The sequence below is a fragment of the Muntiacus reevesi genome, chromosome 6, assembly GCF_963930625.1.
Source record: "Muntiacus reevesi chromosome 6, mMunRee1.1, whole genome shotgun sequence".
NCBI classification, from domain to species: Eukaryota; Metazoa; Chordata; class Mammalia; order Artiodactyla; family Cervidae; genus Muntiacus; species Muntiacus reevesi.
The window spans coordinates 97,010,567-97,038,400 of NC_089254.1; the positions used below are offsets into that span (position 1 = coordinate 97,010,567).

The 27,834-nt window shown below is 43.5% G+C and overlaps 1 protein-coding gene across 4 annotated transcripts in view; it reads right to left on the reverse strand.

Moving 5' to 3' along the window:
* ATP6V0A4 (ATPase H+ transporting V0 subunit a4) overlaps positions 1 to 27,834 on the reverse strand; it is a 66,639-nt gene that overhangs the window by 27,874 nt on the left and 10,931 nt on the right. Inside the window, exons 2-11 of one of the 4 annotated variants that reach the window (XM_065939150.1) lie at positions 26,724 to 26,801; positions 15,290 to 15,423; positions 13,725 to 13,803; positions 13,343 to 13,437; positions 9,178 to 9,303; positions 8,611 to 8,705; positions 7,157 to 7,283; positions 4,411 to 4,493; positions 3,435 to 3,528; positions 675 to 887 (exon numbers count right to left, since the gene is read on the reverse strand). In XM_065939150.1, coding sequence (XP_065795222.1) covers positions 675 to 887; positions 3,435 to 3,528; positions 4,411 to 4,493; positions 7,157 to 7,283; positions 8,611 to 8,705; positions 9,178 to 9,303; positions 13,343 to 13,437; positions 13,725 to 13,803; positions 15,290 to 15,406 — 1,029 coding nt within the window. In that variant the 5' untranslated portion in view covers positions 15,407 to 15,423; positions 26,724 to 26,801. Of the gene's footprint in view, positions 1 to 674; positions 888 to 3,434; positions 3,529 to 4,410; positions 4,494 to 7,156; positions 7,284 to 8,610; positions 8,706 to 9,177; positions 9,304 to 13,342; positions 13,438 to 13,724; positions 13,804 to 15,289; positions 15,424 to 17,020; positions 17,212 to 26,723; positions 26,869 to 27,834 lie in introns of those variants that run through there. The other 3 variants (XM_065939149.1, XM_065939148.1, XM_065939151.1) reach the window with 3 other exon arrangements.

Sequence of the window (27,834 nt, forward strand, 5' to 3'; positions counted from 1 at the left end):
TTCATCTGAAGTTAGTACTTATGTAATTTATCTTAAAGGAGAGTTGTCAAAGAGAGTCGAGTTCCTCCTGATCCTCTGGCAATCTCCATCCTCAAGCTCCTGCAAATGTTATGCACAGTTCTGAGACCTCTGCTCTTCCTCCCTTCCTTCCTACTTACTCTCTCAAGAGTTTATTCACTTTCCAAATTTTGTTTCTATATTCCTAATGGCCTTGACCCTCTCCCAAATTTCAATGGGGCAAACAGGTGATGAGACAGGCCCCCCACTGGGCAGAGAGAGGACTCAAGAGCACGGTAGGAGTTATGCAAGGTGTGTGAGTGCTTAGCACAGCAGCAGGCGTGGGGAGCCATCCACTCCCCGCGTTCTGGCTATTGTTGCAGGTGTCTGGTTATCTGTCTTTCCAGCCCGACAAAGCTAATGGAGTGACAGCACACCAGTGCCCAGTACACTCTTGCTAAGATCAAAGAAATGTTGCCTGTGGGTCAAGCACTGAGAAGAATAGGCATTTCTGACATGTGCCCACACACTGCGTAAGGACCGAAGGCGTAAAGACAGACAGCCCTACCAGGTAAGGGTCACGTGATCTAGGAGGCTAGCAATCTGAACACCTGGCAGAGGGCCCACTCAACTGGACATGACCCTCCCCGGCCCCCGCCCCCATCCCCACAACGCACCACGCCTTGCTCCAACGCCCTCCTGATGCGCTTGGTGTCTGCCACCGGGAACCAGATCTCAGCGATCACACACTGCTGGGTGACGTCAATGTTGCACATGTTCAGGATGTGGTAAATGGCCTTCATCTTCTGCACCTTGATGACCCAGGAGTGCCAGTTGGCAGCTGCTTCTTGCAGGAGGCCCTGACGGTGAGACTCTGTCTGTGTTAACACCTGGCCGAAAAAACAGCACCCACAAAACAAAGGACACTCAGGGAGATGCCAGATAACATGGCAAAAATGCAGGATAGCCAGACCTGGAGGCGTCTTTGGCTCCTGGCCACTCCTCTGCCTCGTAGTTCTCACCAGGCCTTGACCTCCTGCACTAGAGGTTAAAGCCCTAAGGGCAGGACTGTATCTTCCTTTTCTTCTAAACTCCTTATAGTACTATTGTGATGGGTTGAATGGTGTCCCCGCAAAAGACATGCTGAAGTCCTAAGACTGTTGGCTGGGAACATGATCTTACTTGGAAATATGGGCTTTGCAGATGTGATCGAGTTAAAATGAGGTCATGCTGGAGTAGGGTGGGCACTATTCCAGTGTGACCAGTGTTTTGTAAGAAATTTGGACACTGAGGCCCACAGGGAAGATGCATGCGATGGAGGCAGAGACTGGAGTGACGCATCAACAAAGCAAGGACCAGCAAGGATGGCTGACAGCCACCAGGGGCTGGGAAGATGCCTTAGTCCACTCAAGCGGCTATGATAAAATATCATAGACTGGTGCTTTGTAACAAAAAATTTTCCCAGTTCTGGAAGGTGGAAGTCTGAGGTTGAAGGCCCTTGTCTCGGCTGCAGACTTCAAAGTCTAACCCAACATGGCACAAGGGGGAAGCCAGCTCTCTAGGATCTTTTTAAAAGGGCATTAATCCCATGCAGGAGAGCCCCAATCTCATGAACTAATCACCTCCCAAAGGCCCCATCTCCTAATACCATCATCCAGGTCACTAGGTTTTTGGGGGTTTTGTTGCCTTTTATTTTTTGCTGCACTGGGCCTTTGTTGTAGCACACAGGCTTTTTAATTGCTGCACTCGCGCTTTCTCTAGTTGTGGCAAGGAGGGGCTACTCTCTTGTTAGGGAGCATGGGCTGTAGGGAGCACGGGCTCAGCAGTTGTGTTGCATGGGCTTCGTTGCCCCCAGCATGCGGTATCTCAGTTCCTGGGCCAGGGGTTCAACCCATGTCCCCTGCATTGGCAGGCAGATTCTTCACCACTGGACCACCAGGGAAGTCCTAGGCATTAGGTTTTTAACATTCAAATTTTGGGGTGATACAAACATGCAAACTGTAGCAGAAGAGGCAAGCAAGGATCCTTTCCTAGTGCCTTCAGAGGAAGCCTGGCTCTGCTGACACCTTGATTTCAGACTTCTCACCACAGAACCGTGAGAGAATAAATTTCATTATTTTAAGTCACCCAGTTTGCAGTAATTTGTTACATCAGCCAAAGGAAACTAATACATCTATCGAAATGCCTTACATACCAAACCTCTCCAATAAATGGCAAGCAAATTAATGAATGAAGGAATGATAGGTGATCTGGCCCACAGAGGATTTGTTTAAATGGAACCAGATTTTGTTCTGATGATACAACCCAATAACCCTTTCAGTAACCATTACACAGGACTACCCAAGACATCTGAAACCTAAGTGTAAGTCTAGCCTAACTTTCATCCTCCTCATGAGACTTTTGCTTTGTTTTGGCTGTGCCACCTGGCATGCAGGATCTCATTCCCTAACAGGGATCAAACCCGAGTTCCTTGCAGAGGAAGCACAGAGTTCCAACCCCTGAACCCCTAGGTAAGTCCATCCTCATGTAGTTTTCATAAAATCCAGCAAAACATTCAGGGGAAAGGACTTCAGGGGTAATTGCTTCAAGGAAAGAGTCTCCCTGACAAGTGACAAAGAGGGAAGAGAGAGGATTAGAGAATCAAACACTGCTTTTTCTGGGAAGATGAACACACACACATCTAATTTCTAAAGATACTCATCGAGGACCTAGAACTGTGCTGACCAATACGGTAGCCACATTAAATACAAATAAAAATCCACTCCCCCAGGGGCACCAGCCACATTTCAAATGCTCAGGGGTGACATGTGGCTCACGGCTATGACACTGGACTCGCACGTTATATAACATTTCTGCCAACACCTATTGGACAGGGCTGATCTGGAATACACCATTTGATATAGGCCAGTGGCTTTCAGGGATTACTCACAAAGCTTATGACTATTATTGAAGAAAAGTCCTATGTTTTGAGAGCCATCCTAAGTGATGACAGATTCAGTAAGAGGATATGAACTGGGGGGCGTGTTCATATGTGAAACCTGACTCACTGCCTTGACAGAATTAATTGCTTGGCTCACACAACCAGGCAATTCCATGGAGAAAAAAATCAGCAAGACTGGCTGTTCGCCTTCATTGGCTAGTGAGTTATATCACAGAGGTGGCCTAGGCCGGTCTGGCAATAAAAGGTTCCTTTTATCAGCCTGGGGTGGGGAACTGAAGGCTAACAAGGGCTGTGGTTAACTCTAAGCCCAGGCAAAGCATCCCTGACAAGCAGAATCACCACGAGCTTAGTGAACGCCATCCGTCTCCTAATTATGAAGCCTTCTGCAGCAACAGCGAGACAAGCATAGCAGACATTCCAGCCAACCTCGGAGCAAGGGCCCTTGGAGCAAGGAAATGGCAGGTGTTTGCGTCACACGCCTGAACGCCTCACTCACGGTGAATAAATCTTCCAGCCTCATGTTGACACCCTGCAGCATCTCTTTGCGCTCCGACGCCAGCTCTGGGCAGGGGTACACAGTGGCTCGAAACCTGTGTTTCAAACATTCCACAGGACACACGTGGGTGATTGCCAAGAAGCACAGGCACATCCTTTTCTACTAACCCATCCCTTGTCCAGTTTGGTTAGATGACCACCTTCCCCCACAGTGACCATCTAGTGAGCAGCCAGACGATGGATCTCATCCCACAGTTCCCAACACATTGCTCACACCATCTGAATTAAACCTGTGGTTCTATTATATGAATGGGCTCCACTCAAACCACAAAACCCACCAGCTGTTATATAAAAACGACTGCAAGCTTGACTAGTCTCTTCTTCTCCCCAGAACTGTGTTGGTCTCTTTTCTCTACTGACTTTCTGCTTCTAAGGGGCTGCACATAAGATGATTCAGTAACCTCAGAAACAACTGAGCATGCAGTTTGCTTGTTCTTTAGCAGCTGATAAAGGGCGTGTGAAGGAAGCAACTGAAATGTCTTTTCCGACCTTTTAAATTTTACTCATCAAGATCTCTCTGTTCCTATTCCCACAGTTACTAGAAAGCAGTTGCCTTTTTAGCACTACTATCAAACGTGGGAAAGTCATTCTAAAACCCTAAGCAAACCTCAAAGAAGCTCTACTCGAGCCTTGCTGTTCAATTGCTAAGTTGTGTCCAACTCTCTGCGACCCCGAGGACTATAGCCTGCCAGGCTTCTCTGTCCATGGGAATTCCCAGGCAACAATACCAGAGAGGGTTGCCATTCCCTTCTCCAGGGGATCTTCCCCATCCAGGAACTGAACCCATGTCTCCTGCACTGGCAGGAGAATTCATTACCACTGAGCCACCAGGGAAATTTATTTTGGATTTATTGCACAGACCCTGAACTAATCCCGACCCAAATAGCTGATGAAAAGAACCTTTAATAGTCGCTTACCCATCACAGACCTTCTTGATTTTCTCCCTGAGCTGTTCTCCTTGATAAAATATGATGAATATATTCTTTTTAATTTCTTCTCTCTGGAAAATCAGAACAGTAAAATGTATGTGTTTAGAATTTATTTTTTTCTAAATTTAAAATTGGAAAACTTCAACTTCTCCCAGTTGATTCAAGTTCATAATATTATGATTGAGGTCAAGGCCATGGAGGCAGGCTGGGTGGGGCCTCAGGCAGGCTGATACAGCCTCAGAGGGACAACATCACTGTCTGCTACACCAGAGGGATCACAGCTGAACCTTGTATTCAGCTCTGAGCCCTGTGTTTAAGAGATGTGTTAATAAACAAGAAAACATGCAGAAGTGAGGGAATCAGGATATGCGAGGCTTAAAGTAAAAGTAGCTGACCTAGCTCACCAGAGTTAACTCATAAACAACATCTATACTTCAGGGATGAATGGTATTTGACATTTAACAAAGACAGAGCCAGCAGTCATATAGGGATGTGAGAGGTGAACCAGAAAGAAGGCTGAGCACCAAAGAATTGATGCTTTTGAACTGTGGTGTTGGAGAAGACTCTTAAGGGTCCCTTGGGCAACAAGAAGACCAAATCAGTCAATCCTAAGGGAAATCAATTCTGAATATTCATTGGAAGGACTGATGCTGAAGGACTGATACTTTGGCCCCCTGATGTGAAGAGCCGACTCATTGGAAAAGACCCCCCTGACGCTGGGAAAGATTGAAAGCAAAAGGAGAAGGAGGCAGCAGAGGATGACGGTTAGATGGCATCACTGACTCAATAGACCTGAGTCTGAGCAAACTCCAGGAGATAGTGAAGGACAGGGAGGCCTGGTGTGTGGCAGCTCATGGGGTCTCAAAGAGTCAGACACGACTGAGCAACTGAACAGTAACAATGAAGAGCTAGGTCTAATGTTTGACTCACATGCTCACTGTATATGCCCAAAGGAACACTGATTAAATGCATTTTTAAAGTCCAAGTCTGACATTTCATAAGAAAAGGAAAATGGGTATTTCACAAGCATATATGGAAATGTTCAACCTTAACTGTAAGCAAAGAAATGCACTGTTTTACTCTTATTTGGTTTGGGGTGGGGAGTGAAGGTAAAATGATGAAACCCATTGTTGAAAAAGTGATAACAAATCCAACACACTCATCACACATGACTTATGTCTCAGGTATGTCTTTGGAATCAGGTATGACTCCACTGAAAAGCTATTTGTTAGGACCCAACAAGGGTCATGAACATGCCCATACCCTTTAAGCCAGCAATCCTATTTCCTTGAATTCATATCATGGAACTAGGTCAGAAGTAAACAAAAATTGACATGCATGAAGATGCTTATCATAGTGTCTATATTCTGGAGAAAAATTGGAAATTAAGTGTCTAAAAACAGTGAATGTCACATCAACTCAATGGAAATGTTAGGCACCAACTGAAAATAATATCAAAATGAACTCTCTTTAGTAGCTGCTCATGGGAGCAGGAAAGGTATATTTTAGGATTCGGGGAGCCGCCTGCTTTACGTTATTTCCAACAGTCCCTCACTCATGGAGCACACTCCCACCCATGGTCCTTTGCTGAATCTCTTAGATCTTCTTGTTTCTGGATTCACCAGACCCAGGAATCCATTCTGACCACACACCATCTGTTCAGCGGTCTTCAAAGTCATCAGGCTAAAGTCATCTTACTTTATAAATACTCTCTTTACCACCAGGACTACAGAATGTCAAAACATGATTATGAAAAGTAATGATTCAATGTCACATTTTAAAATATTAATATTTACAGGACCTACTATAATACAGGAGGGCATTTATATTATCTAAAATCAACAGAAGGCAAAAAAAAAAAAAGATTTCCAGGTTTTAACAACCATATTAAATCACACCTGCCTATAGCTATGGACTACAGAAAAAGAACACAAGAAAAAAAATAAAAATAAAGACATGAGAATGGTGAAGTTTTGCACTTTTTAAATACAAACTTTTTTCTTATTTTAAATTGTATTTAACTATGAAGTTGTTTTCCATGAAATAAAGCTTAAAATTGCATTTTTTAACCCTTATTTTTTAGACTAGATTATGATTTTTTTTAAGAAATAAACCAAGCTTCTTGGAATTAAAAAGTGGATTTAAATACTAACCAGAGAGGTGGAAGAAGTAAATCCTACAAAATTAGTGGCAGTAACATGTGGCACTCAGTGAAGGAGACCCTCAAAATCTTCATTCCAAATATATGGTCTGTTGACTACCAAGAACTAATCGCAAACTGGTTAACAATGTGGGCTCCTGGGCACCACCATAGACCCACTGAATCAGAATCCCCACTGAACAACATCTTCTGCTTGAGTGCACCCTGGAGCTTGGAGCACACTGACCTACATCAGTGATCGGTGCTCTGTGATGAAGACACAGCTGCCAACCCGTACGGCACCAGTACAGACAAGTTTCCAGGAACTGGTCCAGTTAAGTCATTTGGAGGAATGACCACTTATGAGGTGCTAACAAGACTCAGTCCTGGAACTGACCTTTCATAGGTATTTTTGAAAAAGAAGGGATGGGGAAGAAAAAAGAAAAGAAAGGAGGAAAAAAAGGAAATTGATATTAACTCCATAGAGCTAAAGATTCAGGATTTGAGAGAACAAAACCCCCCTGGCAGGGCAAACCCCTCTGGTGGGGCTACAGGAAACTTAAGAGAACGTTTTCTGCAGCCTGAGATACCCACTGTAACGGGATCTTCCAGAACTGTGTCCATCTCACTGAACTTTACGTAGATGTTTCCTCGGCAAATTCGCCATAGCAGCCTCTCAAAGGAAGCCATCCTCTCCCGGTTGATCACACCAGCTGTGAACCTGAGCAGTCAGAAGAGATGTTACTGAGGCACAGGGAGTGGGTACCGGCAGAAGACCCCATGGGATGTGAAGATAAGCAGCCAGAAGGTAGAAGCCCACTGCCCTCTGAGCAGGAAGGAAGGACATGGCCCTGCTTAGCACTCTGGATCCCAGTCCCAATGTACCCCAACTCCCCTCTGGCCTCCTGTTTCCTTTGACGTGTCCACATGTCCTTAATCATCCCAATACTATACATTCACTTATTTGCAATTAATAATATGACAGACCATTCATTATATCATTGTAACTAAAAGAAGCAAGTGTTTAATCTGCTCAAAATGGTCTCTATGCATTTATACAAATAATGTACTAAGACTGAAATATATGTATTGACTTATATACACCTCTACTTATACAATCATCTAGGTATCTAGATAAGTTTCTAACTCAAACTTTTCACATTAACTTTATATTTAATTATTTATTTGGCTGCACCAGATCTTAGTTGCAGCATGTGGGATCTAGTTCCCCGACCAGGGATTGAACCCGGGGCCCCCTGCTTTGGGAGCACAGAGTCTTAGCCACTGGGCCACCAGGGAAGTCCCCACATTAACTTTAAAATGGTTACTTTCATTGGCCCATTATTGTCAATGTATGTTGTCCAGTAGCATAATCTTCTGATCGAAAATTTTCAAAACATAGTTTCCTTTCCATTCCAATTTCAATGTCTAGTGCCTCGAATAGCAGGCCCCTAAGTATCTGCTGAATAAAGAACTAGAATTCCAAAACTCACTTTCAATTTTACTTCAACAGTAAATGAAATCCCACCGTTTTGAATCATCATGCATTTTGGTGGCTATTATCGTACTCTATTACTTTTACTTGTGGAAGACATGACTGCCCAACTACTTCATTGCTAATTACACTTCAAACTTCACACTCCAAATCTATTATCAAAACAGTATTTTAGAGACAAGGCAAAAAAAGACATGTATCCCATAGCCCTGTTCCAAAGACAGGGACAGTCAAGAAACTCCATCTAAACAATTATCACTACATCCTTCCCACGTGGAGACAATATAAACATTGCACTCTTCAGACTCAAGAATGTCAGTCTCACCATCAAAAAGGTAACACTACCTACAACTCCACTAACCAAGTCAGGTTAGACTTGGGTTTTTTACTGGATGGAGGCCTATAATCATGTGAAATAGTCCTCTTGTCAGTCATTATTTGTCCATTCATTCATTCACTCAAACAGTCAGGGAAATCTACCACACGCCAGGCACTGAGCATACAGACCAGGGACCCATCTACACATCACTTTTACAGCAGGAGTTTCACTAACCCCAGCTTTCCACTAATGTATGCAGGCGTAGGTCTTAACTCCAGGAGACCGGAAGTGTCTTCTACAAAGAAATCATCTGCCAAGTTGGCTTCCGTCTGAAAATCAAAGAATCACTATTTTCATTTAAATGTACTTAGACTATCTTAAAAGCACCCACATTGCATGGCTTTGTCTGCTTTTATATAATTACTCAATTTTCTACAAATAGAATTCAGAAGACATGATGCTTAGACCTAATCTAGTTTTCTCTTTCAAATAAACTTTGTATTTAAAACAAGGTCTCTTCTTACCAAAATCCCAAATCTGCTCAAACTAACTGTTGTGCTTTTTTCTGACTTCCATTTCTCTCTGGGCCATTTGGGCCATGTACTTTATTAGGGAGTTCCTCAATATTTTTGCATTCATTTCAACCAATGCCACATGCCACCCTAACCCTTGTCAGCCAAAGTCCAGGCAGATGACAGAAACATCACAATTCACTCATATTCCAAACCAACCAGTTGTCAAAATAGAAATTTGAGGTTCTAGAGAAAACGATCCTTGAATACACAGTCCCCAAATTACAACCTCAAAGAAGTCCTGGGTTTTCTTCAGGAGGTGTTTGAATTCCGTCAGTTCTAGGAAGTTTCTCTTCAAAGCCTGATAGTTCTGATTGGCTTCCTGAAGCTCTCCTTCCAGTTTTTCCAGAGCAGTCTTTGCAGGAGGAAAAAGAAAGTAAGCCAGGCAGAAAGCACTATGACATTTACTGTACATTAACCACAACAAATAATATCAAGTATGCAGAGCATCACAATGTAGCTTGAAGCTGAAAGGCCTGTTCAGTCAAACTCAACAAGACTGGAGAGCTGAAAGTACAGACATCACTTTGCTGACAAAGACCTGTACAGTCAAAGCTATGGCTTTTTCAATAGTCATGTACGGATGTGAGAGATGGACCATAAAGAAGGCTGAGCACCGAAGAATTGATGCTTTCAAATTGCGGTGCTGGTGAAGGCTCTTGAGAGTCCCTTGGACTGCAAGGAGATCAAACCAGTCAATCCTAAAGGAAATCAACCCTGAATATTCATTGGAAGGACTGAGGCTGAAGCTGAAACTCCAGTACTTCAGCCACCTGATGCAAAGAGCCAACTCATTGGAAAAGACTCTGATACTGGGAAAGACAGAAGGCAGCAGGAGAAGGGGACGACAGAGAATTAAATGGTTGGATGGCATCACCAATTCAATGGACGTGAGCTTGAGCAAACTCTGGGAAATGGTGAAGGACAGGGAAGCCTGGCATGCTGCAGTCCATGGGGTTGCGAGGAGTCAGACATAACTTAGCAACTGAACAACAAGTACCGCCATGGTCATACACTCTCAGGAGTTCCTTATCAAGTGGGGAGCACCAGAAAACACTCTGAGGAAGGAAAATGAGCTATATGAGAAGTCAAGGCATTCGCGCAAGTCACATATCAGCATGGAGATTTTTGCTTTCGTTAAACAGGTAACAAGTATATTTGTTTCCAAATTGACACTGGTTATTTTAGTGCTCAGACATTCAGTCACATTCAACTCTTTGCGACCCCATGGACTGTAGCCCACTAGGCTCCTCTGTCCATGGGATTCTCCAAGCAAGAACACTGGAATGGGTTGTCATTTCCTTTTCCAGGGGATATTCCCAACCCAGAGATTGAGCCTGCATCTCTTATGTCAATTTGAAAACAAAAATACTTGTTACCTGTTTAGCAAAAGTAAAAGTCCCCATGCTTGCCAAATTTTAATGTAATATCAAAGAATATCCACAATTATTTGAAAAGACTATTAAAACACTCCTCCCTTTTCCAACTACCTATTTTTCAAGACTAAATTCTCTTCATATACTTCAATGAGAACATATCACAACAGATTCAAAGTACATGAAGTCAGTCTTCTATTAGGCCAAACAGAATAAATTTGCTAACAACATCACTCTTCACTAAAGTTTTTTCTTTGAAAATATAATTATTTTTCATTAAAAATATTAACATGTAAGGAGATATTATTTTTAATGAATTAAGAAATATTTTACTTTTTTCAGTTTTAGTTCCTAATGCAGTTGTTGTTATTGTTCAGTGGCTCAGTTGTATCCGACTCTTTGCAACCCCGTGGACTGCAGCACCAGGCTTCCCTATCCTTCACTATTTCCGGGAGTTCACTCAAACTCATGTCCATTGAGTCATCCCCTTCTCCTGCCTTCAATCCTTCCTAGCATCAGGGTTTTTTCCAATGAGTCAGCTTTTCGCATCAGGTGGCCAAAGTATCGGAGCTTCAGTACCAGTACTTCCAGTGAATATTCAGGGTGGATTTCCCTTAGGATTGACTAGTTTGATCTCCTTGCAGTCCAAGGGACTCTCAAGAGTCTTCTCCAGCAGTAAATATCAATAAATATAACCTTCATAAATAAAGCTCTTTTGGATCCTCAACAATGTGTAAGAGTAGTATACAATTAAGGAAACAGCCCAAGGAGCCTGTAGGACGTGAGAGGTAAGACAGGGCCAAGAAGAGCAGATTTTGCTGGCCACGATGGCCCTGACTCAGGCAAGAAGGAAACCATCAACACTCTCAAACAGGGAAGTGACAAAGTAGAGTGATACAGTCCATGGGGTCACAGAGTCGGACACAACTGAGCGACTGGGCATGCACACAATAACCTATAAGGGAAAAGAATCTGAAAAAGAACATATAAAAAGATTATGGTGGAAACATGAGCCATTAAGCCAGCTCACAGTTTACAAGAACAGCTGTAGGCGTTTGGGAAGGTGAGGGGGATGGCGGCAGGAGTGGAGCTGGTAACTAACCAGGCTGGTATTAGAAAACTAGTGGTAGGACTGAAACTGGAGATGATTTTATGGAAATCCTATTTGTATGGATTAAAACTTTCTCCTCAAATATCCAGATTTTAATATGACAAGATCCAAAATATATTCAAGTGGAGTTGTCAGTCTTGCCAGTCTCATGTTTCTGTTAGAGAATCTAGATTTATACTACTGGTGGCTACAACAATTTCAAGAATTTTAAATTATCTTAAAAGAAAACAAAAAAAAAGCACATGAGAAAACCCAGCCAGAGATAAGGCTCAATCAATGAAGCCCTTCCATACCTGCTCACCTCTCTTAGTGAGCTCGTTCTCTTTTGAGGATAAAAAGTTCTTTTTAAAAAAAAAAAAAAAAAAAAACCAACAGGGCCTTCCAGGATTTGGATCTGCCCACCTTTTGACAACCTGTGAAATGCCAGACTAGATGAATCACAAGCTGAAATCAAGATTGCCCAGAGAAATATCAACAACCTCAGATATGCAGATAATACCACTCTAATGGCAGAACGTGAAGAGAAACTAAGGAGCCTCTTGATGAGGGTGAAGAGGAAGAGAATGAAAAACCTGGCGTAAAATTCAACACCACTCAAAAAATTAAGGTCATGGCATCTGGTCCCATCAGGCAAGGTCCCTTCAAGGCAAATAGAGGGAGGAAATGTGGAAGCAGTAAATGATTTTCTTTTCTTGGGCTCCAAAATCAGTGTGGATGGTGACTACAGCCAAGAAATTAAAAGATGCTGCTCCTTGGAAGGAAAGCTGTGACAAATCTAGACAGCATATTAAAAAGCAGAGACATCACTTTGCCAACAAAGGTCCATACAGTCAAAAGCTACGGTTTTTCCATTAGTCATGTACAGATATGAGAACTGGACCAGAAAGAAAGCTGAGCACCAAAGAATTGATGCTTTTGAACTGCGGTGTTGGAGAAGACTTTTGAGAGCCCCTTGGACTGCAAGGAGATCAAACCAGTCAATCCTAAAGGACTGAAGAACAGTAAAAAATATTCATTGGAAGGACTGATGCTGAAGCTAAAGTCTCAATACTTTGGCTAGCTGAAGCCAAGAGCCAATTCATTGGAAAAGACCCTGGATGCCAGGAAAGACTGAAGGCAAAAGAAGAGGGTGGCAGAGGATGAGATAATTGGATTGGCATCGCCAACTCAATGGACATGAGTCTGAGCAAATTCTGGGAGATAGTAAAGGACAGGGAAGCCTGGCATGCTGCAGTCCATGGGGTTGCAAAGAGTCAGACACAACTTAGCAACTGAACAACAACAGTAACCTTTTGACATCCTCTCCCCCTGGCTCACCCTCTCTCCTCTCCCCAAGGGCTGCTCTAGAAGCTCCTAGAGGCAAGGTCATGTTTCACCAAGGTGTCTTGCACACAGCGATACTCAGTGTTTTACAAAAGCTTATTGACAGAGAAGGGAAAGAAAGGGAGGGGTCCTCCAGCCATACAGGCCTTAGCTAAAGAAAACTGCTACCTTCTTCCACTTGACCTCAGAAGCCAATCTGAGAAGAGGCCTCAATCCAGAGTGGACCCAATGCATCAGACAGACAATTAAGAAGCAAACCACTGGATCCCACAACTCTACTTCTGGTTATTTATCCAAAGGAAAGGAAATCATATCTGGAAAAGAAATGGGCATGCTCCTGTTCATTGCAGAATTGCTTACAACAGCCAAGACATGGAAACAACACACATGGCCACCAACTGATGCAAGAGTGACTTTAAAAATTGCACAGGGGGCTTTTCCTGGGGGAGTAACACTGAAAAGTGGACCAACACATAAACATACATCCACGCCTTCAGCAATGGGGTAGAAGACCATGAGAGGCTTGCAGGGTTCGCAGGAGACAGACTTCGATATCGTCCTCTGTAAAGTCGGAAAGAACCTACCTCCAGGATGATCATTTCCCGTGGGAAAGGGGTCAGCGGGGACTTCTCAGGCACCTGAATCTCAATCTCATCTTGCATCTGATCTTCCAGAAAACCTGAAGGATGAAACCCCACCAGAGAGCCCAAGGTGAGTGTGTTTTCTCATACTTAAGAAATGGGGTCAAGTAGGACAGATGCGTTTCCCAGCTCAGCTGCCTGAACTGCCCTGGGACCTGCCGCAGAACCTGCCCCCCTTCTCTAGCCCCCTCTGCCCCCAACCAGGATCTGCCTCCACCTAGAGTAGCAGCATCACACATAGGGGCAGATTGCAGGACATCACCCCTGCAAACCATTGCCCTCCCTGCCAGTGCACATTCAGACTGCAAGCAGAAAACTGGCTTACGCAGGATTCTCTCCAAAGATTCACACCTTCTGACTTCATTGACAAATTTCCTCTGGAAGCGGCTCTCTTTCACATTTAACTAGAGGGAGGGGAAAGCCACAAGGCACACATTAGTAGCAACCGCTGCCAACACATTCTCTTTGGCTATTATTATTATTAATGCTGCAGAATGTTGCTAGAATCATTTTAGGACTAGATACTTCCATGCATAAGACAGGAGAGTTCCAGTCAAAACACACCTTGATATTCTTACCCTCAGTTCCCCAAATGCCTCAAGCTCTGGCCTCTGTAAACTTTTCTTTAGTTTTAGCTGCATTTACTATCCCAATTGCTTTGAATTCCTCAATGGAGTCATGAATACAACAGGACCTTGAAAACAGCACAGCTCCATGCAATAGACCCTGGTCTTCAAGAAAAAGTCAGCATCCTTTTGTGCTGGTGACCCCTCAGCTCAGCCCAATAAATGTTATTAAGGAACTACCCCATGTCAGCTCCTGAGTTGAAACTAGGGCTGCAAAGACATGATCCTTCTCTGAAGGGCTAAGTTTTGACTGAACCTTAGTGAGAAAATGAGTGGACTTAGTGAGTCTCATTTTATAAATTGAATTCAAAAGCTTTTGGCAAGGATCTCAACTGCCTCTGGGACGTGATACCCCGACTTACTTAAGACAGTCCTATGGTGACAGATAGTAAACAGACTTATTATGGTGATCATTTGAAATGTATAGAAATACTGATATGCTGGTATTGTAGTGTACCAGGAACTAACAGTGTTGTAGGTCAAACATACTTCAAAGTCAAACAAACTCATAGAAAAAGAGGTCAGGGGTGAGGTAACAGAGAAATTGGATGAAAAGAGTCAAAAGGTACAAACTGCCTTTTATTAGATAAATAAGTTATTATTAGATAATTAGAGAAATAATTTTATCTAATTATGAGATAAATTATTAGATAACTAAATTATTAGACAAATAAGTACTAGGGATATAATGTACATGATAAATATGATGAACACTGCTGTATATTATATACAAAAGTTGTTAAGAGAGTAAATCGTAAGACTCTTATGATGTAAGTCAAGTCATTATGCCAAACACCTTAAATTTATATAGTGTTATAGGTCAATTATATCTCAATAAAACTGGGAGGGGGAAAAATACAAACTAGCTAGAGAATATCACCCTCAAGAGACTGTGGACTCCCAGGATACTTTTTCCTCAAACTAACTGGTCAGGAAGCAGTGGTTTTTGCCCTCATAATAAAGTTGGTAATCCATGTGCCCACTGGATATATCAAATGTCTTGAAGAGGTACATAGGAAATAAAATACAATGTCATCTTTTTTATTATATTAGAGTTTCAAAACATTCCTATAGAGGTGACACATAAGGAGGAAGGGAGAAATGTTTGCAAGTCAGTTGCCCAATGTTATCACAAATTCTAGCCAGAAGAACAAGAACCACTGAATTCCATTTCTCCAGCCCAGGGCGCTTCTCCCTGACCTTAATCACCAACAAGAAGTGGAAACTCCACCTTCTTTTGGTCTCCTATGAATGCAGTACTTACATCTTTGAACTGAACCAATCCAAGCTCTCCAAGCTCAGCTACACAGCAGTATGCGGCCTCCACCTGGAGGAAGAGCTGTGACAAACACATCTCCTCACTTCGGAATATGGACGCCATGTTGGCTCAACCTTGGTCTGTGGGACACAAAGATATTTGAGGTAACAAATGTGTCACTGAGTTATATTAAAATCCAACAGAAGAAAAAAATGCAACAGGAATCTCTCCTAAATTTAAAAACATAAGCAACAAGGTACTACTTTTCACCACCTATCGGATTGGCAACAAAAGATTTTAAAATATGATTAATAAACTCACATTTGGAGAAGGTGTGAGGAAGCAGGCATTTTCAGACACTTGATACTTGAAGTGTACATTTGTAGAGCACTTTTTTGGTATAGTTTTTTTAAGAGAGCAATTTGTCAGTATCCACCAAACTTTATGTTTTTCATATCCATGACACAAGATTTCCACTGCTCTTCACCCAGATAAACTCAGAGATGAAATACTCACAAGGATGTTTCTGACAACACTGTATTTACTAATTATAATAAATTGACCTAACTTAGATATCCATCAACAGGGGAAAGATTAAACTGATACAACAGAACTCTGTGCAGTCAGCAGGAATGAAATAAATCTGTATGTCCTCTATAAGGAAAAAGGATACTCACCTAGAACCCACTCTCACCCAAGACCCTCCAGATTGCCCTACCGCTGCCAAACCAAACTGTCTTCCTCAGATCCCAACTTTTGGAAGAATCATCACACATCCCAGAAGGAGTCCCTTTTCCTTATAATTTTATAATGTATAAACACTGGGTTTATCCCCCTTGTTTTAATCCTTCCATTGTCCCATTTTCCCACAGGTTAACCTAAAACCCTTGACGTAGCCAAGGAAGGGCTGTGTGCATCATCTGGCCTCGACCCTCCCTGCCCGTTTCCCCGAATTTCTCTGAGAACCCCCTCAGGACCTTTGTTCAGGCTTTCCCAAGATTAAGAACCTCAACCCCTTCCTCCCCACCCTGCGTTCCCCATACCCCACATAGTCCTGTCATTCCCCCCTCTCGGGGTAAGAATCCTCTTCTTCCATACTCCTCTCCCAATCCCCAACACTCAGAGCAAACTAAGCCCCCTTCTTTATGCTCCCAGAACATGTTGTTTAGTGGCTAAGTCAGATCCAACTCTGCCACCTCACAGACTGTAGCCCACCAGGCTCCTCTGTCCATGGGGTTTCCCAGACAAGAATACTGGAGTGGGAAAAAAAAAAGAATACTGGAGTGGGTTGCCATTTCCTTCTCCAGGGGATCTTCCCAACCTAGGGATCAAACCTATGTCTCCCGAACAGGCAGGTGGATTCTTTACCACTGAGCCACCTGGGAAGCCCTCCTAGAATATAATCGAATACAATCATCTGGAATTACTTGCTTCCTGTCTGTTCTGCCCACTAGCCAGAAAAACCCACGAGATCAGAACTCTTTTTCACTCCATCACCCGTCTAGCTCAATCCCAAAGAAGAGACTCAAAACACATTTCCGGATTTACTGACTAGAGGCAAAAATCTCCTCCGACCCTCCCGAATGCAGACTCTAGTATTCCATTTTTGCCTGCAGACACCCAGATGAATGAATTTTTCACACGGCCGGTTCTAGCAAGCAACACAAAGTTTTCATAGAAAAGACACAGAAGAAGACACGAGCTTCCTGCAGACCCAAGAGCACCCTCCCTTCCTACCCCAGCCTTGTCCGAGCGGGTCCTGGGCGCGGGACTCCCGCGGCTTCCTTGGCCGGGCGGGGCGGGCAGGGCTCGCGAGCGGCGGGCGGAAGGGACCAGCCCGGCCGCGGACTCCGCAGGCGACTCCCCCCAGCGACCGCCGAGCCCCTCCCGCGGCTTCTCCTCCCCCGGAGCTCGCAGAGCCCGAGGCGGGCTGTGTTGTATCAACACCGGCCTGTCCGAGGCTAGGACAAACCTGCCCCGCCGGCCGGCCCTGCTCACACGCCCCCTCCCTCCCCCGCCCCACCTGTGCCCTCGGCCACGACCTTGGGGCCCCACGGGGGTCAGACCTCCTTCTCTAGGGAAGACACTTACCCCCCAGTGAGGGGAGGGTTTGGGAAGTGCCCTAGAGATAACCCTCCTGCGTTTTAATAGCTATTGAAGTGAAGCGAAAGTCACTCAGTCGTATCCCAGTCTTTGTGACCCCATTGGACTATACAGTCCATGGAACTCTCCAGGCCAGAATACTGGAGTGGGTAGCCTTTCCCTTCTCCAGGGCATCTTCCCAACCCGGGGATCGAGCCCAGGTCTCCCGCATTGTAGGCGGATTCTTTACCAGCTGAGCCACGTTATCTATTACACCGCATTAAAACACTTCTTTTTGCTGGAGAAATGAGATAACATTAAAAAATAGTTTTGGAAAACCAAAGTGGGGGAGGAACACATCACACTCATTACCCTACCAACAGTTAATTTACAAAACACTTCAAAAGGAGACTATACAAACCCATCTAAATATATACACTACAGCTAAAATTCAGCTTTCCTGCGGTCCAGGTGAATTGACAAGGGCCAGCTGAGCGATGTACCGTTTCCTTACTGAGGACTGCTCTTTCCCGTTTATCTGGCAGAGGCGTGAGGGGTGAGTCAATGAGGTTGTGTTTCTCTGCAGGGGCCACCTGAGTTCCCTTTGTAAAGTCTTTTCTCCAGGTGAGGTGAGTAGATCCCCCCACAGCCATATTGGGTGCCTGTAAATTGTACCCTGGAATAAAGAGGGTACCTTTTGGTTTTTTTACACTTTATTATGGCAAAAGTAAAGCATCTTCACAAATACAGAGAAGAGTATAAATAAGTATAAATAAGAATAGTATAAAGAAGCCCACCCCCCCCATGTACACACCATTCAGCAGCAACAGTTGTTGAATTTTGTATCCTCTAATCCCCACTCATTTCTCCTACCCATTCTGGGCTATTTTGAAGCTAATCGTATACATCATATTTTTCTTTCAAAATACGTGCATATCGAAATATTCAAAAGATACAAAAGATAAGGATTCTTCTCTGTATATGTTATACACACACACACAATACTATGGTCACATGTAAAAATTCAGTAATAATTTCTTAATATCAAATATCCAATCAGTGTTCAATTTCCCAGATTGTCCAAAATTTGCCTTTTTAGTAAGCCCCTCAGGTGATTTTTGTGTATGACCAAACAAGAACCATTGCCTTTGAGAACACAGGGTGAAAATCTAGCTTTAGTTGGGAGGAAATGGAGAAGAAGGGTGAATGCAATTTGCAAACAATCAGCTAAGAAGCAGCTGTTTTGCACCTAGGGCAGTAGAGAGGCCTGGAGGAAAGGTACCACTTGGGCTTCTTAAGAAGCAGAACTTGGCCACACCACCCATTTCAACCCGGCAGACCATTCAAGAGTCCAGACTCACCTGGGCAAACCTAGCTTCCAAGGCTGAATTCAGGATTGGCAAGCCAAAGCAGGAAGCTCAGAACTGAAAACTACCAAAGGCATCGCCAGCGTTGACTCTGCCTCTCCCATCAGATGAGCTCCAGGCCAAGGCGAGAGAAGCCCCTGCCCCAACCGGTGCCTCCCTCTTCTTTCTCCCCCTTCCTCCCCGCTTCCATTCTGCTCTTCGCCCCAACTCCAAGTGCCATGTCTTTTGGTCAGTGGGTGGAACAGTAGCTCTCAAAGGTCCTGGTGCTCAGGAATAACAGAGAAGCAAATACAGAAAAAATACATCTTGATGGTTAAGAGCAGAGTTGAGATCCAAATTGCCTGGGTCAGGACCCCATCTCTGCCTTTAACCACGTGTGACCTTGGGGAAGCTATTTAATCCCAGGGTCTCATTGTCCTAGGTGGCGCTGGTAGTAAAGAACCCACCTGCCTACACGGGAGACGTAAGAAACATGAGTTCCAATCCCTGGGTAGGGAAAATCCCCTGGAGGAGGTCATGGCAACCCACTCCAGTATTCCTGTCCGGAGAAGCCCTTGGATAGAGGAGCCTGGTGAGTTATAACCCATCGGGTCACAAAGAGTCACTATCGTATGACTATCAATCACACAACTGAGTGACTATCACTTTCATTTCTTTCTCAGTGTCCTAATCTATAAAATAAAATAGGATCATAGATATTTCTTTAGTGTGTGGAAGTATAGGAAGGAGAGGTTATTTTCAGACTTGCTATTTTTTTCTCCTAGAGCCCCAAATCAAAGATGCAGAAGGTCAGCATGCCGGTATGACACTGGCAGGACTCTAAATTGGCGCAATCTGTCTGCATGGGAGTATGCTTGTCCTTTGACCCAATCTCAGAACTCTCAGTTCATCCTAAAAAAATAATTTAAGGATACAAATCAAAATTTAATTACAATCATGTCTGTTGTAGCATTGTTTGCAGTAAGTACATACTTGTAAAAGACCCAAATTCTTTCATCCATTCAGTAAGTATTTTTTGAGGGTCTATTATGTGCTGGGGCTTCCCCGGTGGCTCAGAGATTAAAGCATCTGCCTCCAATGCGGGAGACCCGGGTTCGATCCCTGGGTTGGGAAGATCCCCTGGAGAAGGAAATGGTAACCCACTCCAGTATTCTTGCCTGGAGTCCCATGGACGAAGGAGCCTGGTAGGCTACAGTCCACAGGGTCACAAAGAGTTGGACACGACTGAGCAACTTCACTTTCACTTCACTATTACGTGCTGACAAAGGTCCGTCTACTCAAAGCTATGGTTTTTCCAGTAGTTATGTACGGATGTGAGAGTTGGACCATAAAGAAAGCTGAGTGCCAAAGAATCGATGCTTTTGAACTGTGGTGTTGGAGAAGACTCTTGAGAGTCCCTTGGACTGAAAAGAGATCCAACCAGTCTATCCTAAAGGAAATCAGTCCTCAGTATTCACTGGAAGAACTGATGTTGAAGCTGAAACTCCAATACTTTGGCCACCTTATGTGAAGAACTGACTCACTGGAAAAGACCCTGATGCTGAGAAAGACTGAAGGCAGGAGAAGGGCATGACAGAGAATGAGATGGTTGGATGGCATCACTGATTCAATGGGCATGAGTTTGAGCAGGCTCCGCAAATTGGTAATGGACAGGGAAGCCTGGCTTGCTGCAGTCCATGGGGTCACAAAGAGTCAGACACAACTCAGCAACAGAATAGAACGGATTATGTGCCATCCTGTTCTGGGTTCGAGGATAGGGCAGTAGATGAGAGACAAGGGCCTACCCTCATGAAGCTTATGTCCAGATGTAAGGAGGCAAATGGTAAACAAGTAATAAGTTAGCAAGATATTGCAGATCACAAAGAGTGCAACTATAGAAAGCTAGGCTTTAGAGAAATGAAGAGAGATTATTTTAGATAGATGGTCAGGGAAGACCTCTCTCATTTGAGAGGAGATAGCATTTGAGCTGAGGTGTGAAAGATTTTTTAATGGGCTGGTTTTGCAAAAAGAAGCTGCCGGAAGGGTATTCTAGGCAGCAGGAACCTGGATGTGAGAGCAGGGGTGTGACATTGGGGAGCGACATCATCACAATAGCTAGTCTATCTATTGAGTTCTTGCCATTGTTTTGACTGTGGAACACAATTAGATACTTTACCTGTATTAGCCCATTTAATTTTCTTAGTAACCCTACAGCAGTGTTCTTATTCTCATGTTACACATGAGGAAATGGAGGCACAAAGAAGCTAAGTCATTTGCCCAAGGTCACACAGTCACTTTTGGCAGGTCATTTGACACAGTGGTTGTGTTTACAACCACTGCATGATATTGTCTTATGGTCTGAAAAGGCTCAACACATTCAAGAAACAGAAAGGAGGCCAGTGTGGCTGGAACATGGGAGGGGTGGGGAGAGATCATATGAGGTGTGTCAGGTGGAGGCAAGGGCCAAGCCATGTGAGAGCTGATGGGCCAATAAAAAAGTTGGATTTTATTCTAAACACACTGGGAAGCCCTTTGGGAAATTTGAAGCAGGGGAGTGACATTATTTGATTCTTTTTTTTTTTCTTTTTTTTTTTTTGGCCTCACTGTGTGGCATGTTCGATCCCCCAACCAGGGATCGAACCCATATTCTCTACATTAGGAGTGAAGAGTCTTAACCACTGGACCTCCAGGGAAATTCCTAGATTAACAGTTTTAAAATATTACTTTGACTTCCACTTCTGGAAGGATAGAGTAGAAGTAGTTTTACTTATCAAGAAGAAAAAGTAAAAGCCCTGAACAATATATATACAATAAATATTAGAAGGCTCCGAAAGGTACAGAGAAGATAGACTGTCTAAGGACCTCCAGGTCTGAGGAACAAGGCAGGGGTGTGTCCTATGGGTTTTCTTCTGCTTCATATATTCTAGATGCAGTGCTGCAGAATCCAGCAAGATATGCAGACAAAAAAAAAAAAAAAGAAAAAATTTCCAAAGCCTGCTCTCTCTAGCCAAAGGAACAGGAAGGGGGCAGGCTAGCCAGAAAGACTTTCAGATAGGATCACTCTAACCCAGCCAAACATCCCAGAAAAAAAATGTGGCTGCAGGCCACCATGCCTAGACTTCTTCCCTCATGCAGTTACACCAAAGCAACACCCCCAGGGTAGTGTCAGAGAAGGCTAAGTGGGGCGCCTGGACTCCCCGCCCACCTGTGGTAACAAGGCATTCCTCGTTAACCTGTGTTGGGGTACTGTCAGATGAGATAATCAGAATGTTCACCTCTGCCAGCACCTGATCAGCCAAACACTTCTACTCCTCCCAGCCAGGGTGCAGCTGGGGCCCAGGGTAGGTCACCCCAAGTTGTGCCTCAATAGCATGTTGGTGGTTCAGACAGTAAAGACCTGCCTGCAACGCAGGAGACCTGGGTTCAATCCCTGGGTCAGGAAGATTCCCCTGGAGAAGGGAATGGCAACCCACTCCAGTATTCTTGCCTGGAGAATCCCATGGACGGAGGAGCCTGGCAGGCTACAGTCCTCAGGGTTGAAAAGAGTCAAACATAACTGAGCAACTGGCACTCTGTTGAATTAAAGTTACTTAAGAAAGTCAACTCAAGTGGGACACTTTGACACACACCCCCACCCAGTCTCCCTGCAAGCAGGAAATAAACCTCTTATGTGAAAGATACTATCTCTCCCTGCCTCTGGAGAAGGACACCCTTATCACCAAAGACAGGGAACTCAGGAAGCCCATGTGAACAAACCTTGTGACTTCTTTAATTTACTGCCCCAAGCCCAAACGCTGTTTAGAGTCTTCACTAGCTGGACACCCCAAATCTAAGTTCGTTTGTCCTGTCAATTCCTCACAAATACTGTTTCCTAGCCTATAACCACCCACTAAGGAGGAACTTGCCAGTGTCACTACTCTTATGCTTTGCGGCCATGACTCGGTAAAAAATAAGGGTTTCAAGAACATAAGCACTCTGATACCCTGACAGCCAATCTGATAACCATCCAAGTGGGCTACTAAGTGACAGGCTGTGCAAAGGAAAGATTCATATCCTAGAAGGATGAAGGCAGGATGGCACAAGATTTTATGACATGACTCAGAACAGTGCACTATTTATTTTTTCAAACCACAGTTGACTGAGGGCAACTGAAACCACAGAAGGGGAAACCTGGGATTAAGAGGGACAACTGTATACAAGTCAATAGATGATGCCTAACACAGATAAATCAAGAATTGCAATGTGAGCTTGTTATTCGAACATGTTGAAGGTAAACACAAGAAGAAAAAAGTCAAAAGTAGCTCTTAGGGCAACTTCCCAGGTGGTCCAGTGGTTAAGAGTCCACCTTCCAACGTAGGAGGTGTGGTTTGATCCCTAGTCAAGGAGTTAAGATCCCACAAGCCTCTCCATCAAAAAACCAAAACATAAAGCAGAAACAATAGTTTTACAAATTTGATAAAGACTTTAAAAATGGTCCACATTAAAAAAAAAAAATCTTAAAAAAAGAAGTCTTTGCTATAGAACAAACTGTAGATGGAGTAGCAGGAGACTTTAGCATTTTTTAAAATAAATCCTTCCTATTACTTGATTTTTAAAATCCGCATCCATTTATTAATTTGAAGACAGTTAAACAATTAAAATCAAAGTTTTAATGACAATAAAAGAAAATGTGCCAGGGAAGGTATTAGGTACTGCTTAGAATAAAGCAGGCAAAACAGTTCCTGCTCCTGCGGAGCCCGGCAGAGTCGGACACAGCAATCCTAGTTAATGTCAATGGCTAACACACAGATGTTGCTTCCCATGGGCTAATTTAAGACAGAAACCTAAGACATAGGTAAGATTAGGATCCCTGTTTCTTGATTGTTTGTTCTACAGATTCAGAAACTGAGGCAGAGAGGGGGGCCTATCCAAGGTCACTCAGCTAGTACGTGATAAAGAAAGGACTTGAACCAGACGACGGCTCCAGAGCTGAGACACTGTCACCTCAGTCATCAAATCTTCGAATAACCACAGGGACCAACAGTGTCAAATACTGGGATGAACACCCTGAAGGAGGGTACACGCTGTCTGAGCTGCATAACCAGACCCAGCCTCGGCTCAGGGAAGGCGTTCTTGGGGAGAGAAGGCAGAATACACAGTGTAGGGAGAAGGAGGTCTGTGAGATGAGGCTGGGGAAGTGGGAAGGACAAGGAAATTCAGGACCCGTGTTAAAGATGGTGTCTTTGGAACTTCCCTGGTAGTCCAGGGACTAAGACTCCCAGTGCAGGGGCCCAGGTTTGATCCCTGGTCAGGGAACTAGACCCCACATGCTGCAACAAAGAACGAAGATCTGCATGCCTGGTGCAGCCAAATAAATAAATAATAATCTAAAAGCGGATGGTGTCTTTGTCCCAAGAGCAACAAGAAGGCCTAGATAGGTGTGAAGCTTTGAAAATACATTGTTAATGACAGGGTGGATTGAAGAGGAGGGAGAAATAGCATTGGGTGGACCAGTTATGAGACTGGAAGAGCCAAAGAGGAAATGTTTTTTATTTTCAATATCCTGTATGACAGTATGGAAAGTAGACAAAATGCACTTCTACGGCATAAAGAAGAAAAGCAATTATTTTACTTGCAGGCTGAATTAGCTGCTATTTTCACAGCATTTTTTACTTGAAAGAGCAGCTGACAGATTTTGGCATTTGGCAGGCATTTTCTCAAAAAAGGATCCAAATGATTCTGTCACTTCAAAGGAAAACAACTGACAGTATGTGTTGCCAATGATAAAGATACAATTTTAGAAAACTTTTAGCTGCCACCAAGATTTGACAGCTTCCTAAGACTAAAAACTTTTCTGATGGGGCTAATTCTGTGAAGATATTAATAAACATGATCTTCTCTTAGTGTATCATATCATGAAATGTGACAACATTGGAAGATCTGCGTAACTGAATGTACCAATATTTTCCAAATGACTACAGGGTGATGTTATAAAATCATGAACAGGCAAATGATTCATCGAAAATGAATGATTAGCCAGTAGGTTTTAATGAAAAAGTCACTGATTTGGTTTCAGATCCCACATTGCAACTAAGCTTTTAAAAATTACTATTTGTTAAGTTTTGGTGTAGTATCAAAGAAAAATATCCACAGCTCTCTAAAAAATCTGGTAAAACATTTCCCCTCTTTTTAAAACTACAAAATCTAAGTGAGGCCAGACTTTTTTAATATACTCAAAAATAACAAATAGCAACAGATTAAATGAAAAAACAGATGCAAAAGACGAAAACTGTCTTGTATCGTCAGGCCTTAAAGAGATTTGCAAAAATAAAACAATGTCTCTCTTCTCCATAAATTGTTTGCTTTGGGAAATATAGTTATTTTCCTTAAAATATATACTTATATCAACATATAACAGGTCAATATTATTTCAGATGACTTAATATACTTTTTAAGTATATTAAATTAATATACTTAAATTTAATATACTTTCTCAGTTTTAATTTCTAGTATGATAAGTATCAAGTTGGTAGAATCCACATAAGTCAGATCTCCTTGGGGCTCTCAGTAATTTCTAAGAGTATAAAGGGCTGGAAATTGGCATGGGCCTGGAGGTTCAAGAGGGAGGAAATATATATATATATGCTGATAGCCGACTCACGATTTTGTACAGCAGAAACCAAGACAATATTGTAAAGCACTTATCCTCCAATTTAAAAAATCTTATGATAAACTATTATGGAAAAGAATATAACTAAGTCACTTTGCCATACAACAAGAATGAACAATATTGTAAATCAACTATACTACAATAAAAATAAATAAGAAAAAAGAAAAGAAGTTTAATATTTTAAATATATATGTATTTAAAATCCCAAATAACAGTTAAATTTGGCATTAAGTCTTGAGAGAAACTACCTTACTAAGTAGTTCCTTACTGATGCTGAAGCTGAAACTCCAATACTTTGGCCACCTGATGCAAAGAACTGACTCACTGGAAAAGACCATGATGATGGGAAAGATTGAAGGCGGGAGGAGAAGGGGACGACAGAGGAGGAGATGGTTGGATGGCATCACTGACCCAATGGACATAAGTTTGAGTAAACTCTGGGAGTTGGTGATGGACAGGGAGGCCTGGCGTGCTGTGCTCCATGGGGTCGCAGAGTCGGACACGACTGAGCGACTGAACTGAACTGAACCTTATTAAGGGCAAAGGCGTGAGTGCTCAGTCATGTCCAACTCTTTGTGACCGCATGGACTCTTGCCCACCACACTCTTCTGTCCATGGGATTTACCAGACAAGAACACTGGAGTGGGCTGCCATTTCCTATGAGGGGATCTTCCTGACCCAGGAGTCACACCCGCATGTCTTGTGTTTCCTGCGTTGGCTGGTAGATCTTTTACCACTTACAGCAAATAATCATCCCCTATATTATCCAAATGAACATTGTTTCTGACATTGAGTGTTTAATACCACTGTCCTCTCTAGAAAGTCTGGGCCACAATGCCAGCTGCGGCCACTACATACTCGTCCATGAAGGCTTCTAGTAAGACACTTTCATGCCCTACAGACTGCCTGTAAAATGGCTCCTGAGAAGCTGAAGGGGGGAGCATTCACCTCATACACCTTCAAGGCAGACCTTAAACAAAGGGCCTCCTTTGTTCTCATAGCCCTGGACCTGGGATTAGGATGACACTGGGCACAACCACATGTTCAGCTCTACTAGATCAATTTACAGGATATCATAATTTAAAAAATGAAAAGGGTGTTGATGTATGGCAGAAACCAAAGCAATCATCCCTTAATTAAAAACAAATATTTTTTTTAAATGTTAATCACATCTTTAAAAAAATGAAAACGGGTTAAGTGGAGAAAAGTCAAAATGCTTGCATGAAATTTATGCCAGAAATTCCAAAAATAGGTCAGCTGCAACAGTAGCAACCTGAGTTTTCTAAAACAATATCTGATCTCTCTGAACTGAAACCTGGCCTGATCACCTTCATTCAAAGAACTGATTTTACCATTCACTTACCTAGCACTTGTCCACTTCAGGCCAGGCACTGAACCTACCATCCAGGAGCCTTCGCAACAGGTTCTAACAGAGAAAGTGCTGGAGATGGAAAGAGAATGATTTGAAGTTGTTCAAAAGAGAGGAAATGACATTCAGCTTCACACACATAACAACACGCACAGTCTGTTGACAGCAACATTCATGAGTCTATGTTATCAGCACACCAATAACCATATTACGTGTGCTGGCTGGAGGCAGGACCGTCCCCTGCCGTGAGCATTTCTGCTCCCACTGGGCCTTGGACCTGCTCCAGTGATGGGTCTCAGGATGTACTGGTGCCATCCAGTGTCCACTGAGCCCTCACTGTTGTTCTATAGCTTTCCATCCTCTAGATCATGCCCTGAGTAAGAGCCTTCCCGGTGCTCTCAGGGACAGCAACGTTTTTCTTTCCCCTCCATCCCATCTCACTGCCTTTCCCACCCTCAGCCCATGACCACCTTGTTCCCGAGAAGACCCTCCATCATGGCACCCTCTGGTTCCTCTTTTCTCCACCTCAGCATGCCTCGGTCTTGACTCCGTTTCCCTTCTCTCCAGAGCAGAGCTACTTTACAGCCCTTTCATTCTTGTCTTCAAGTCACAGTCTGACTTGAGTGAGATTTAGGAAAATAAAATTTCATCACAAAGAGAACATACTGCCTCTAAGTTTGTCATGGACAGACTTTACCTGTTGCATCTCTAGCTTTTTCACTGGGGAGCATTTCCCCAGTGACTCACCTTTTCTGTAATAATATTTACTCTAAATTCTAGTAGGGGGTTTTCCTGGTGGTCTAGTGGTTAAGAATCTGTCTGTCAGTGCAGGGGGCATGGGTTCAATCCCCGGTCTGAGAAGATCCCACATGCCGCAGAGCAGCTAAATCCACGCACCTACTGAGCCTGCGCTCCAGAGCCTGAGAACCGCAACAAGAGAAGCCAGCACAATGAGAATCCCTTGAAAAATGATGAGGAGTAGCCTCTGCTCACTGCAGCTAGAGAAAGCCTGCGTGCAGCAAGGAAGGTCCAGTGCAGCCAAAAATAAATAAATAAATATCAAGAGGGAGATGACATACGTATACCGGTGGCTGATTCATGTTGA